Genomic DNA, 15,927 nt, shown 5'->3' on the forward strand with positions numbered 1-15,927 from the left:
CATTTGGGCGTTCTGTGGCTCCAGGAGAGTTTTCTATGCGGCCTGCCGAGTGCAGGCTAAACTGAACTGCAAAGCTTCGGCCATGGATTCAATCGTGGATCTGGTGGAATTTCTGAGAAGCCCTGGGTCCAGGTTTTCTTTGGAGGGGTGGATTGTGGATTTTTTTGGGGGGGAAAGTTTTATTTATACATTTTTTTTGTCTTACTCTTAGGATCGATTCTTGTTGAAGAAGCAGCAGTTAAGCTAACATTAGCTTGCTATAGCTAGCTATTCTCTTCCTCCGTTTTTGAATGAATTTGTGTTTTTTTCTTACTAGCTGGCAAAATAAGTGAGCTAGATTTGGTTTGTAAACTGCCAAATGTCGATAACATAGCTAAGTTTGTCACTGGTATGAACTAGTAAATATCCTAAACCTAGACAGTGATAGAATATCACCTGGGAGAGAAAGAGGAGAGAATTCACTTTCTGTTTCATCTGCTGCTGGCTTGCTAATGTTCACTTAAGTATGTTTTTTCACATGTAATTGATGAAATTTGATTTTTATTCTATAAAGATTGTAATTGTGTCAGTATGTTATGAATATTGTAGAAACATACCACTTGGTGCACACCAGGCTACAGGCAATATGTTCCTCCACGGTGTGAGTCATAGAAATTACCATCTTGCTTTCGGAGCTTTCCATCAGTCTTCATGGTTTTTATATGGGGGGGAGCATAAATTGTACAGTTGTAAACTTTTCGAAGTTAGAATCCATTTTTCACGTTAGAACTCATTAGTTAATCTACAGCACCAACTACATAAATATATGACAGGGTCCATTATCTGCTACTTTAAATCGAGTTAAGGAGGAAACCAATGCCTTTGCAGCTTGAATGGAGGATGTTTTATGTATGAGCCGGTCCATGGGGGACATGTGTATTACCGGCTAGGCTGACTGTGTCCATTCCTAACAGTAATACGACATCAGGAAGAACTACGCCCTCTAGGGGTTTCAGCGCTATCACTAATGTAGCTAGCTAGCTAAGCCCCTGGCACAATGTCAACACGTTAATAGTCATAATACTCGTTAAACATTTATTTCACAATTTCCATTCCACTTTGGCACATTATGAACCTTTTTAAAATGGGAAAAATTAAGAGACAGAAACCAGTTGATTTTATTTTGACCATTGAGGTATAAAATAACGGTTTTGACAGCAGAAGAGAATGTGAAAGGTCAGTATGACATCACTTCTGGTTGACAGCCCAGGGTTCTTATTAGCTATTTTTGTTAATTTAAATGTGCAAACGTACAATGTCAGTCATGAAATAGTGAACAAAAAGGTTAACTAAATGTTTTTGTCAAAGCGAGAGGTCAACAGGAAGTGATATTTCACTGACCTCTCACATTCTCCTCCTGATTTGCTTCACGTCAGGAGAAAGGGGCAGCTGCAGCCCAATATGGTGACCGGAGTATGGGCAAGTGGGTGTGTTGAAAGGAAAGTAGTGGGCGTGAGGAAAGGAGTGGGTGTGTCAAGCGCTCTACTATCTATAGTTTGATTTGATTGAGTTTTTTCCCTTCAGTTCCTTTAAGTTAGCACGCAACTATCATACGTTGAGCTACCGTACGGCGAGAGTTTGGACTTTGCTTTGAAGCCAGAGGATAAGTCTGAGTCGTATTTCACTGTTACAGAAATAATTGTCGATTTTCAGTTATAAAAGTGACAATGGTTTATTTTTGATTAAAAGTACTGATGATGGGTGTACTGTTTCTTGTATGTGTTGTCTGCTTACTGTGACTGTCACCCTGATATTGGCTACTAGGTAGCTATACTTCCCACGCCATTGCCAGTCAGTAGTTCTTGGCAAGCGGGAGCGAAGAGCACTGTGTCCCAGTGTTGTTGCCATTCATGCCCTCCCAATTGAGTAGTAGACTGTATGTATGTATCAAGGTGACATCTAGATGATTATCAATATTAGTTATTTCTTGTGTAGGCTGCGATGCCGTGATACAGCTGCCCAGTGAGAAGCACCTCAGTTCGGTAGGCACGCTACAACACCGGTGCACTTGACTTGCCGGCTTATCGACTTGCCGTGCAGCAAAATCAGCCACGCAAGACTGTCTCGAGTGGCAAAAAAACAGCCCAAATAGCCGATTCGCATTTCATACACCCACTCCTTTGTGTCACACACTCGCTGGGTTTCTTCACTGCATCCAAATCATAAATAGATTTAATGCATTGCTCAGTTATGTATAGAGCCATCGTGGAATGCTCTGCCACCAGAGGTTACTCAGGCAAAAAAAGCAAGGTTAGCTTTAAAAAACAGATAAAAACATCTTGTATCACAGCGCCACCACTCTTTCTAAAGATCTAATTTAACTGTACTGTAAATAAGAATATGAATATGTATGTATGAATAGTGTGTATATAGTATTTTTGTTGTCTCTTGGTGACTTTTCTTCATATAACTCCTATTTTAATGAAATATCTTATCTTGTCCATTACTGTATTTTATGTGGACTCCAGGAAGAGTAGCTGCTCCTAACACACTCGCCCATACTCCAGTCACCATATTGGGCTGCAGCTACCCACATCCTTGACGACAACTTCCTTCACAACAGCTCTGTTCTGCAAAGTACAAGAAGTATGATTGCTCTAATTTCTGCGGAGGCCAGATTGACCATGCGGACCCTTTAATTAAGGGGGAAATGCTAGCTAGCCTTACCACCCTGTGTTAGTATGTTTTACTCATAGTTATTGCTATGAGTCTGAAATGTGGAACTTGATTTGAATGCTTTGAATATTGATCTTTGCTAAATCTATTCAAGAAAAGTCCAAATGAAAAATGTCAATAGTAGGATTCTTCAGCAATTGTTTCTGTGTTACATCTGGAAAATGTAAATAAAATATTTCCCTTAAAGGGATACTTCTGGATTTTTGGCAATGAGTCAGATGATACAATTTTTATCTCTGTGTGCAGTTTGAAAGAAGTTGCTAACTAGCGTTAGTGTGCCGGTAGATAGCATAGGCTTTCAGTCATTGCTCTATCACTAGTTAGCATTGACTAGAACAACGCTCTCTAACTTCCTGGATGCATGGTATCCATGAGTTCATCTGACTCTGGGGAAGTTGATAAAGGACTTCATTGCAAAAATGCTGAAATATCCTTTTAACATTTTGTGTTGTGTCCATATTCTTTTTGATAAGTGAAGCATGTTTATGAAAGAGAAAATAGAAATGACAGTATATTGACTGCATAGAATTCATACATAGACCTTTAATGTTGGTTTTATAGATCAGAGTGGCAAACTGCTCAGTTAAATGCCACGAAGTGCTTAGCTATAAATGGTTTGTGAATGGGAAAATTGATGACTACTTTGACTGCATAGAATTCATAAATAGACCCTTCATGTGTGCATTGAAGACCCGTTTGACCACCTTAATTGTGATGTAGAGGGCTGTTCATGAGTTACGAATGAGAACTACACCGTTTGAACCGTATCATTTACCAAGAGGATTCAACCCTGTGGGGATCTTTATGCACCATTGACCTCAGTGAGAAGAAGGTGGTAAGGTAAGTCCGTTGGGGGCAATGTCAGAAGCACACTTTGGAGAACAGCCATAATGATGACACTATGCTGTCATTGTAATGATGCATCTATTAAGATACATAATGAGCTCTTGCATACCATGACATGAATGTGGTATAGATGTCCTATGGATACATTTAATTAACCTTTAACAATGTGGTTTGGACCTGTTATAACACGTTCATAAAATGCTTATAGATGTGTAATAAATGCGTTATGATATGTAGTCAAAGTAAGTCTTTACCCATTATAGAAACAAAAGAGTATTTACCAGACCTGGGTTGAAATACTACAAATTGTATTTCAGTTATTTTAAGTAAGTATTTAGACAAACTTCCTTTGAAATTACACGTAGTAAAGTATGGACATGCATTTAAAAAAACTCAAACACAGAAAATAGCATTTTCAAATACAAATATTTAAATACTTTATGTATTTAAACCCAGGTCTGTTTGGTCCTATGGGTATTTGAAATGTATTTATAGAAAATTAGAGCCTTGTTCGATGCTGTTGACAGCAGCCATTTGTTTAGATAAGAATTCAAGAACAAAGGCAACCCTCCGATATATGAAGGTCTTTACCATGGAGGGTGAATAACCTATACAAAAATTGAAATATGATGCAAGTAATAACATAACGTAATAGCAATATAAATATGACAGATTTTCTTCATTTTGGGGAATGGATGTTGATTTAACATACCGGTATGTTTATTGTCATATACATTTTCACAATATGTTCTGGCAGAATATGGTCGGGGCATTATGTGTTATGGTGGGTAGTTATTATTACATATCAACTGGAGTGACAACTGCAGCATTATTTTTGATGAATGAATGTGAAACACAACCTTTCAGATTGAAAATAATAATAATTCCAGGAGGAAACATATTGACTGCAAAGAAAATAAGAAGTAAATGTATGTTATTAATAAGACTTAAACCAATGGGGGATAGTTGTTTACTATTCCACTACTGCCCCTTTCCATATCCCCTGTCTGTCTCTCTTCCTCCCTCTCCTTTTTTCTCCCTCATTATTGTGATCTCTCAACATTTGAGCAACAATCTGTTCCAATTGAGACAATAGTGGAGTTGAGAGAATTCTAGATTAAGTATCAACCATCAGTGAGTGGTCTGTCATTCGAAGCAACACATCACTTTCTCATGTTAGCTCTACACTACCTATCACAAATGAGTGCAGTTGTGAGATTCCTAGGTTAGTGATAGGTTGAAGATGAATTCAAAGGTTTGGTGATTACATCGATATTACTGTTTTTCTCCATGTAAAATATTGGATTAGATAGCTTTGATGAAGGGATGGTGTTTTGTACCTACCATCGCTTGTGGTTTTAAAAGGTTATTTTGGGGGGTAATATCAGGGATTAGCATCAGGGATTATGGTCAGTAAGTGCATCTCTTTGAATGGATAGACATTTTGTGAATAAATTCTGGGATTGGTGGGAAAGTTTATGTAAATGATATTGGAAACTCTAATGGGAGATTTTTCCAGATTAGTATTAGTGTTGAGGAAAGAATTAGGTGTTGGGGGAGTTTACCTTCTCAATTGGAGAGCTGCTGGGTGGTATCGGGCCTTCATTTTCTTCCTCGAGCCAATTCCTGCGAGCCAGTTCCTCCCATTCTGCCTGCATCTTATCCCAGAACTCTGTGTCCGACTGATGAGAACAGAAGAGAAAGAGGTGTTGGAATTGATTTCTGCTTCGTAATGGCCCAATCCCATAATCATCCACTGGACATATCCCATTCCCATGGCCCTTGGTGACACCCTTATGGGATCTAATGGGAGCTAGATACTACAGGGTCATGTTCATTAGAGCACACTGTAGCAAACTGTTTCTAAACAGAAAATGAGCGTTTCACCTTGTTCAGATAGGATATCCCCGTTTCACTCATTATTGATCTGTTTTCTTCCGTTTCGTTCATTTTGAAGTCAACTCTAGTGTAAGCAATATGGTATAAACTCCACATAGCCTTTGGTGTTTGTGACAATACAAAAAAACTATAAATACAATGCTAGTTAGCGCTAATAGGGAGGGACAACAATTAAAGGGTCTAGAGAGGTAAAAGCAATGGAATAGTTTAGGATTGGGTCATTGGCTTTATGTACTATTCTCTTCCAAATCTTCAATGAGCTATTTCCATTCTAACCATTATTGGCTGTCCCCGACCCAAAATAATATCTTGGTTGACAGAGGGTCGTCTGTTCTTTAGACAAGTCAATTGGTAGATATTTTAAAACATGTATTTTTTCATTTATAAACATTTTAATAAAATCAACTATATGCACTGAGCTTGTCTGATGTTTAAGCACACTGTTTGATGAAATAATTAACACACACAAATGACTCAAGAGAGAGCCAGAGATCAAGATAGAAAGAAAAGAATTTGAAGAAAAATGTTCCCAACTCTCCTACTCCTGCTGCTACTGGCCTTCGCAGATTCTGCCGATAAACTCTTGAAGTTGCCGGGGGTCGGCAACCTTTTTCATGTGGAATGCCAAACAATGTGTCCACTCCGATAATGAGAACAGTAAACGACTGTAGAAATAATATAGCCTATTGAATCTATTAACAGAAATTACCGAAACCAAAGAAACATTGTACATTAGAAATTATGGGGATTTATGGTAAATGTACTATTGGTGATATACACTACATGACCAAAAGTATGTGGACACCTGGTCGTCAAACATCTCATTCCAAAATCATGGGCATTAATATGGAGTTGGTCCCCCCTTTCCTGCTATAACAGCCTCCACACTTCTCGGAAGGCTTTCCACTAGATGTTGGAACATTGCTGCAGGGAGTCATCCGTCAGACTTCCAGATGGTGAAGTGTGATTCATCCCTCCGGAAAACATCTTTCCACAGCTCCAGAGTCCAATGGTGGCGAGCTTTACACCACTTCAGCCGACGCTTGGCATTGCGCATGATGATGTTGGGCTTGTGTGCGGATGCTCGGCCATGGAAATCCATTTCATGAAGCTCCCAACGAACAGTTCTTGTGCTGACTTTGCTTCCAGAGGCAATTTGGAACTTAGTAGTGAGTGTTGCGACCGAGGAGAGACAAATCGTCTTTCCTCGGTTGCAACACTCACTACCAAGCTACAAGCTTCAGCACTTGGCTATCCAGTTCTGTGAGCTTGTGTGGCCTAACATTTTGTGGTTGAGACATTGTTGTGCTTAGACATTCCACTTAACAAACTATGGAGATTGCATGGCTCGATTTTATACACCTGTCAGCAACAAGTGTGTCTGAAATAACCGAATCCATGAATTTGAAGGGGTGTCCACATACTTTTGTATATATAGTGTACGTAATGGGGAATTGATAGACAATAACAATCAAAGGGAAAAATGTTCACACAATTAAGGTATGAAACAATGAACGTGCACCAATTTGCAGGACAGATCGCATTCTGGAGGGAGACGTGCCTTGTGGATCTTGGCCACATTCCCCTTCTTCTTGACTCAACATTTGTATTTTTTTATTTCACCTTTATTTTACCAGGTAGGCAAGTTGAGAACAAGTTCTCATTTACAACTGCGACCTGGACAAGATAAAGCAAAGCAGTGCGACACAAACAACAGAGTTACACATGGAATAAACAAGCGTACAGTCAAATGTAAAATGATTATCTTCACACATACTATAGGTCCAAGGAAAACTTAACAAATGGTGTCATGTCCAAAGCAAAAGCTATTTATGGAAAAACCCATGCAATTTTGAAACAAATGCAATTTCCCCTTTTTTTCTTTATATTATAAAATTGCTTGGCGTGCCAAGGCAAATACCCTCACGTGTGCCTTATGTTGCAGATGCCTGTTTTAGAGTGATGGACTGTGACATTCCCGAGGACTCCGCAATGGATTAGTCCACTGAGACAGGCACGAATCAGACACGTGTTTCATGGGCCGCTCAACAAAAATAATCTGTCAACCAAAAGCCTTTTCAACAAACAACTGACCTGTTGGCTAAATGGGGTCAGCCCTAATATCCACAAACTTGCAAGGACCAAGCTAGTGCATTCGGAAAGTATTCAGACCCCTTCACTTTTTCCACATTTTGATATGTTACAGCCTTATTCTAAAATGGATTAAAATATTTTTTTCTTAAATCAATCTACACACATACCCCAGAATGACAAAGCAAAAACAGGTACTTAAAAATGTTTGCATATTTATTCAAAATAAAAGTATTCAGACTCTGAAAAAAATAGAATCCAATTGCGTGTTTTGTTGCTTGTGTTTGCTTACTCAATTTGCATGCCCCCACTGGCCTCTGTCCAAGACAACACCCCAGAACAAAAATCCATAATTTCACCCATTTACTGAAGCATATTTCTCCCGCTGCTAAATGTGGGTCTTGTCAGTTCAAATTAGCCTCAATAGATAGATACGCTATATTTGGAAAGAAGCCATCTTCAATTGGAACAGAAGAAACAAATACATTGCCAAATCTTCCGCTTACATTTTTTTAAGTAACCTTTTTTGGACAGAGAGTCTGCTGAGACCAAGGTCTATTGTACAGATGAGCCCTGTATCAAACAGACACATCAATATACAAAAAGCAAAACAAGAATATAAAACAAATGCATTCTTCAGTAAAAAGGTCCTCAATCAGCCATCTGAATTGCCGTAGTGTTACAGTTTTCTTCTGGTGAAAGAGAGGAGGACCAAAATGCAGCGTGGTTAGCTTTATACATCTTTAATGAAAGATGAAAAATGAACAAAACAAGAAACCGTGAAAAAACCGAAACAGCCCTATCTGGTGCAACAAAGACAGGAAACAATCACCCACGAAATACTCAAAGAATATGGCTGCCTAAATATGGTTCCCAATCAGAGACAACGATAAACACCTGCCTCTGATTGAGAACCACTCTAGGCAACCATAGACTTACCTAGAATACTATACTAAACACAACCCTATCAATATACAACACACCTAGACAAGACAAACACATGATCACCCATGTCACACCAAAATAACCAAAATGCCTGACCAAAATAATAAAGAAAACACAAAATACTAAGGCATGGGCGTGACACCTAGTCACCAATTCTTCCAATTTTAGAATTTTGGAGATTATTCCATAAGTAAGGTGTAATAAAAAACTAGAAGCAGATTTACCTAACTCAGTGGAGATCGAAGGGATCTCCAGAGTAAACCATCCCTGGGGCTGAGTCTGGTAGTGCGTATGTCTGCAGGTTCCCAATGAAGTAAGACGGAAGTCTATGCAACAGTGCTTCATAAACAAAAAGAGTGCAATGCATCAATCTACAAGACTTCAGAGGGCCAGTCTACTTTCTGATACAGAAAGCAATGATGTGCACTGAACCTGTCACCCGTAATAAAGTGTAGTGCGTTACGATAAACTTTGTCCAGTGGTTTAAGCACAGTGGCAGCTGCATTCATATAAGCGATATCACCATAAACTATAACCGATATGAATGTTGACTGAATTATTTGTTTTCTGCTATTTAATGAAAGGCATCCTATTCCTCTCAAGGAACCCTGACTTAACACCATCAGAATAAAAACATTGTGTCCTGTCTGTCAGGTAGTTTTCAAACCAAATGCAGGCTTCCTAACCCAGGCCAATTTCAGACAGTCGACAAATGAATAATGGTGACAGGTCAAGTGTCGAAAGCCTTCCACAAGCCTATAAGAAGGGCAGCACAATGCTGCCTTTTGTCCAAGCAATTTACAATGTAATTTATCACCAAAGAAGAAGCAGATATAGTACTGGCCTGAAATCAGACTGATGGACACTGGAAAATATCTAAGCTGTGTTGATTAAAGATTGAAAATTTTTCAATAGGAAAGAGTTTAGAGATGAGGTGATAATTATTAATGTCAGAGCGGTCACCACCTTTCTGGAGAGGAGGCACATGGGCAGCCTTCCAGACCCTAGGGATAGCACCCAATATATTTCTCTGGTTTAAAATGTGTCAATCATTCTACAATTAGAGGAGCAGAATGCTGCAGCAAGAGAGGATCAAGCAAATTAGCCCCAGAAGTTGGATCTTCCATCATGCCAACTAGAGGCTGGGAGAGGGAAAAGCAGTCGATTGACTGATCAGGGTAAATTAAACCACCATTTTTTTCAAATAAAAGTCCTGCGGAGATAACACATTGATTGAAATATTCACTTATCAAATGTTTCTCAGTAAATATGTTAGATCCACAGCTTTCTTAGGCAGGGAGAGATTCATTTTTGCATTAACTGTTTTCCAAAATTTAGACGGGACACCATCAGAATATGAGATAGAAAGTAGCATGATATAGCGTTCTTGATTGAGGAGGTGTATCTAATTCTCAATTGCCTGAAAAGCTGGCAATCAGCTAAAGAGTAAATCAATGAAACAGATAAATGCATATTTTGGTTTATGGCAAAACCTATAACCAAAAGTTTAAAATTAAAAAAAATAATAATAACAATATGGGGATAGTGATATTTAGGTAACATGATGCCACAAGAGATGATTTCACATACTGTACCAGTCAAAAGTTTGGACACACCTACACATTCAGGGGTTTTTCTTTATTTTTACTATTTTCTACATTGTAGAATAATAGTGGAAATCAAAACTATAAATAACATATATGGAATCATGTGGTAACCAAAAAAGTGTTTTTTATATTTGAGATTCTTCAAAGTAGCCACCCTTTCCCTTGATGACAGCTTTGCACACTCTTGGCATTCTCTCAACCAGCTTCATAAGGTCATAAGTCATAAGTCACCTGGTATGCATATCAATTACTTGTTAAAATTTTAATTGTGGAATTTTTTCCTTCTTAATGCGTTTGAGACAATCCGTTGTGTTGTGAGAAGGTAGGGGTGGTATACAGAGGATAGCCCTATTTGATAAAAGACCAAGTCCATATTATGGCAAGAAATGCTCAAATAAACAAAGAGAAATGACAGTCCATCATTACTTTTGGACATGAAGGTCAGTCAGTCTGTAAATTTTCAAGAACTTTGAAAGTTTCTTCAAGTGCAGTCGCAAAAACCATGAAGCGCTATGATGAAACTGGCTCTCGTGAGGACCGGAAAGGAAGACCCAGAGTTACCTCTGCTGCAGAGAATACTTTCATTAGAGTTAACTGCACCTGAGATTGCAGCCCAAACAAATGATTCAGAGTTCAAGTAACAGACACATCTCAACATCAACTGTTCAGAGGAGACTGAATGAATAAGGCCTTCATGGTCGAATTGCTGCAAAGAAACCATCACTAAAGGACACCAATAAGAAGAAGACACTTGCTTGGTCCAAGAAACATGAGCAATAGACTGGTGGAAATCTGTCCTTTGGTCTGATGATTCCAAATGTTTGAATTTTGGTTCCAAAAGCCGTGTCTTTGTGAGATGCAGAGTAGGTGAACGGATGACCTTTGCATGTGTTGTTCCCACTGTGAAGCATGAATCAGGAGGTGTGATGGTGAATTGCTGGTGACACTGTCAGTGATTTAATTAGAATTCAAGGCACACTTAACCAGCATGGCTACCATAGAATTCTGCATCCCATCTGCTTAGTGGGACTATCATTTGTTTTCAACAGGACAATGAACCAACACACTTACAGGATGTGTAAGGGCTACTTGACCGAGAAGGACAATAATGGAGTGCTGCATCAGATGACTCCACAATAACACGACCTCAACCCAATTGAGATGGTTTAGGATGATTTGGACCGCAGAATGAAGGAAAAACAACCAACAAGCGCTCAGCATATGTGGGAACTCGTTCAAGACTGTTGGAAAAGCTTTCCTCATGAAGCTGGTTGAGAGAATGCCAAGAGTGTACAAAGCTGTCATCAAGGAAAAGGGTGGGTACTTTGAAGAATCTAAAATAAAAAATATATTTTGACTTGTTTAACACTTTTTTGGTTACTACATGATTCCATATATGTTATTTCATTGCTTTGATGTCTTATTATTATTATAATATTATTCTACAATGTGGAAAATAGTCCAAACAAGAAAAACCCTTAAATGAGTACAGTGGTTGCTCCACTAAAAGTGTGATAATGCTGCGGGACTAATTTGTGGTTTAGTACGGTACCCTGCGTCACCACTTCATTGCTCCAGACCAGCGGAAGGGGGAGTTAGAGCACTGATTATGGTTTTGGGTCCTACTGTGTCTCTAACTGACAATGAATGGGCGACATAAACCTAAATAGAAACTGATAATTGTGTACAACTTCAGTATTACTTACTTAAACTGTTGTTACACTAAGGTTTTTATTATTTTATTTTGTCAGGATTATTTGCTCTTACTGTAGTACTGTAGGCCACTCCCGACCGGTCACATTATACAGCGTCTGAGTAGCGCAACAGTATAAGACACTACATAGCAGTGCAAGCTGTGTTGCTACAGATGCTGGTTCAATACCTGTGCCGCCCATGACTGGGAGACCCATGAGATGATTGCAGGTTTTAAGTTTCTCTTGCTCTAAAAACAGAAAAATAATCCTAAATAACAAACTGGCTTTATTTACAAACTAGTAACAATGTCTCACCCCATGTTCAAGAATGGCCTTTTTCTTGCTCCTTTTACGTTATTTGAAAAAAGGAAATAATCTCCAAAATATTTATATTTTTTTATACAAAGCGATTATTATTATTAATTTAGAATTATATAAAAGCCGTTGGATATTCTCAAAAAATATATTATTAACCTGTTATTAGCAAGACAATATACACTGCTCAAAAAAATAAAGGGAACACTTAAACATCACAATGTAACTCCAAGTCAATCACACTTCTGTGAAATCAAACTGTCCACTTAGGAAGCAACACTGATTGACAATACATTTCACATGCTGTTGTGCAAATGGAATAGAAAACAGGTGGAAATTATAGGCAATTAGCAAGACACCCCGAATAAAGGAGTGGTTCTGCAAGTGGTGACCACAGACCACTTCTCAGTTCCTTTGCTTCCTGGCTGATGTTTTGGTCACTTTTGAATGCAGGCAGTGCTTTCACTCTAGTGGTACCATGAGAGTCTACAACCCACACAAGTGGCTCAGGTAGTGCAGCTCATCCAGGATGGCACATCAATGCGAGCTGTGGCAAGAAGGTTTGCTATGTCTGTCAGCGTAGTGTCCAGAGCATGGAGGCGCTACCAGGAGACAGGCCAGTACATCAGGAGACGTGGAGGAGGCTGTAGGAGGGCAATAACCCAGCAGCAGGACCGCTACCTCCGCCTTTGTGCAAGGAGGAGCAGGAGGAGCACTGCCAGAGCCCTGCAAACTGACCTCCAGCAGGCCTCAAATGTGCATGTGTCTGCTCAAACGGTCAGAAACAGACTCCATGAGGGTGGTATGAGGGCCCGACGTCCACAGATGGGGGTTGTGCTTACAGCCCAACACCGTGCAGGACGTTTGGCATTTGCCAGAGTACACCAAGATCGGCAAATTCACCACTGGCGCCCTGTGCTCTTCACAGATTAAATCAGGTTCACACTGAGCACATGTGACAGACGTGACAGAGTCTGGAGACGCAGTGGAGAACGTTCTGCTGCCTGCAAAATCCTCCAGCATGACCGGTTTGGCGGTGGGTCAGTCATGGTATGGGGTGGCATTTCTTTGGCGGGCCGCACAGCCCTCCATGTGCTCGCCAGAGGTAGCCTGACTGCCATTAGGTACCGAGATGAGATCCTCAGACCCCTTGTGAGACCATATGCTGGTGCGGTTGGCCCTGGGTTCCTCCTAATGCAAGACACTGCTAGACCTCATGTGGCTGGAGTGTGTCAGCAGTTCCTGCAAGAGGAAGGCATTGATGCTATGGACTGGCCCGCCCGTTCCCCAGACCTGAATCCAATTGAGCACATCTGGGACATCATGTCTCGCTTCATCCACCAACGCCACGTTGCACCACAGACTGTCCAGGAGTTGGCGGATGCTTTAGTCCAGGTCTGGGAGGAGATCCCTCAGGAGACCATCCGCCACCTCATCAGGAGCATGCCCAGGCGTTGTAGGGAGGTCATACAGGCACGTGGAGGCCACACACACTACCGAGCCTCATTTTGACTTGTTTTAAGGACATTACATCAAAGTTGGATCTGCCTGTAGTGTGGTTTTCCACTTTAACTTTGAGTCCAAATCCAGACCTCCATGGGTTGATGAATTTGATTTCCATTGATAATTTTTGTGTGATTTTGTTGTCAGCACATTCAACTATGTAAAGAAAAAAGTATTTAATAAGAATATTTCATTCATTCAGATCTAGGATGTGTTATTTTAGTGTTCCCTTTATTTTTTTGAGCAGTGTATATTGGTCATAGCTCCCGAGTGGCGCACAATGGGGTTGCCTTGCAGTTCTCCAGCTGTATCCACTGAAAGTGCGCAAGGTTCAAGGCACGAGGGCATGGGATGGGCCGCAGAGCCAAGTACAGAAGATGGACCTAGCCCATGGGGAAGGAAGGAGGAGGAACCAGGAGGGGGGGTGGACCCCCACCCCGTGACACTGGCAACACTTTAAGGGGCATTGCACTAATAACGGAGCTGGCTAGGGAAACGTTCCCGCTGTTCTGTTCTTTGTGCCAGTTTGCACGTTCAAACTAATAATGGAATCTTTATACTTTCGTTAATAAAATAAGGATATAAAAATACTCTTCCATAATGCCGGTGTTTATTTAGTTATGGATCCATAATGAATTACTATGGGAATAAATATCACTGAATTACAGAAATATCCTCCAATCCTCTATATGTTATTATTGGCGGAGAGTCATGTCATTTTTTTTAGATATACTGTAGGCCTACTCTAGGCGACATGAGTCTCACTAATGTTGAGTAATGTTCTGTTAAAAGTGGTGTAGGTCTTATTTATTTAAAGAGAATATTGAAGTTAGAAGCAATAGGATTTGAAGCAATAGCCTACACATATTTTAGCACCGTTTCGTACTGCTCTGAGACAAGCATGGGGACTGGTCTTGATAAACCAATTATCTTTTATTTTCACTGAATCTCCATTTAGGTATTGGTTAGACAAGAACTAGAAAATTAGGCTGTAGAAATGTTATGCTCTAACTTTTATTTAACTAGGCAAGTCCGTTAAGAACAAATTCGTATTTACAAGGACAGCCTACTCCTTCCTCCCCGTCGGGGAATTGAACCCCAGTCTCCCGAGTGCCTGCATTCTCTAGTACAGCCACTATTGAAGGCTATCAAATGCTTTACAAAAGATGCCCTCTGGCGGTCAAAGTAGCACTAACTAGCATTAATGGCAACAGTGGTTCAGACTTAAATAACGTGTCATAGAATTCTGCAGCACCATGCAAGCTGCACTCCAGTACGCTGCAACTTTTAAAAGGACGAACCACTGTAGGTGTGTCCAAACATTTGATTGGTACTGTTAATAGCCACCCCTTCCCGATTTTTCAGTCTGCTGAAGATTTGTATTTTTCATTTTATTATTATGGATTCCCATTAGCTGCTGCCAATGCAGTAGCTGCTCTTCTAAAAACATTACAATACATTCACATATTTCACAACACACTGTGTACCCTCAGGCCCCTACTCCACCACTACCACATATCTACAGTACAAAATCCATGTGTACGTCTGTGTATAGTGCGTATGTTATTGTGTCTGTGCCAATGTTTGTTTTGGTTCACAGTCCCCACTGTTCGCTAAGGTGTATATTTATCTGTTTTTTAAATATTATTTTACTGCTTGCATCAGTTACTTGATGTGGAATTGAGTTCCATGTAGTCATGGGTCTATGTAGTACTGTGAGCCTCCCATACTCTGATTTGGACTTGGGGACTGTGAAGACACCTCTTGTGGCATGTCTCGTGGGGTATACATGGGTGTGCGAGCTATGTGCCAGTAGTTCGAAAGGACAGCGCGGTGCATTCAGCATGTCAATAAAGCTCTTAAATACAAGTATGGATGAAGTCCATCTCTCCTCCACTTTGAGCCAGGAGAGATTGACATGCATATTATTAATATTAGTTCTCTGTGTACATCCAAGGGCCAGCTGTGCTGCCCTGTTTTGAGCCAATTACAATTTTCTAAGTTCCTTTTTGTGGCACCTGACTACACGACTAAACAGTAGTCCAGGTGCGATAAAACTAGGGCCTGTAGGATCTGCCTTGTTGATAGTACTGTTAAGATGGTAGAGCAACGCTTTATTATGGACATATTTCTCCCCATCTTAGCTACTGTTTTATCAATGTTTTGACCATGACAGTATACATTCTAGTGTTACTCCAAGCAGTTTAGTCATCTCAACTTGCTCAATTTCCACATTATTTATTACAAGATTTAGTTGAGGTTTGAATGATTTGTCCCAAATACAATGTTTTTAGTTTTAGAAATATTTAGGA

At 40.0% G+C, this 15,927-nt stretch overlaps 1 protein-coding gene across 2 annotated transcripts in view; it reads right to left on the reverse strand.

Moving 5' to 3' along the window:
• The window catches only part of LOC139387311 (peroxisomal biogenesis factor 5-like b), a 154,683-nt gene that overhangs the window by 25,455 nt on the left and 113,301 nt on the right, over positions 1-15,927 (reverse strand). For both annotated transcript variants that reach the window (XM_071133435.1, XM_071133436.1), the window contains exon 7: positions 5,127-5,243. In XM_071133435.1, the coding sequence (XP_070989536.1) occupies positions 5,127-5,243 (117 nt within the window). The remainder of the gene's footprint in view (positions 1-5,126; positions 5,244-15,927) is intronic.

This window comes from Oncorhynchus clarkii, chromosome 28 (assembly GCF_045791955.1).
Source record: "Oncorhynchus clarkii lewisi isolate Uvic-CL-2024 chromosome 28, UVic_Ocla_1.0, whole genome shotgun sequence".
Lineage (NCBI taxonomy): Eukaryota > Metazoa > Chordata > Actinopteri > Salmoniformes > Salmonidae > Oncorhynchus > Oncorhynchus clarkii.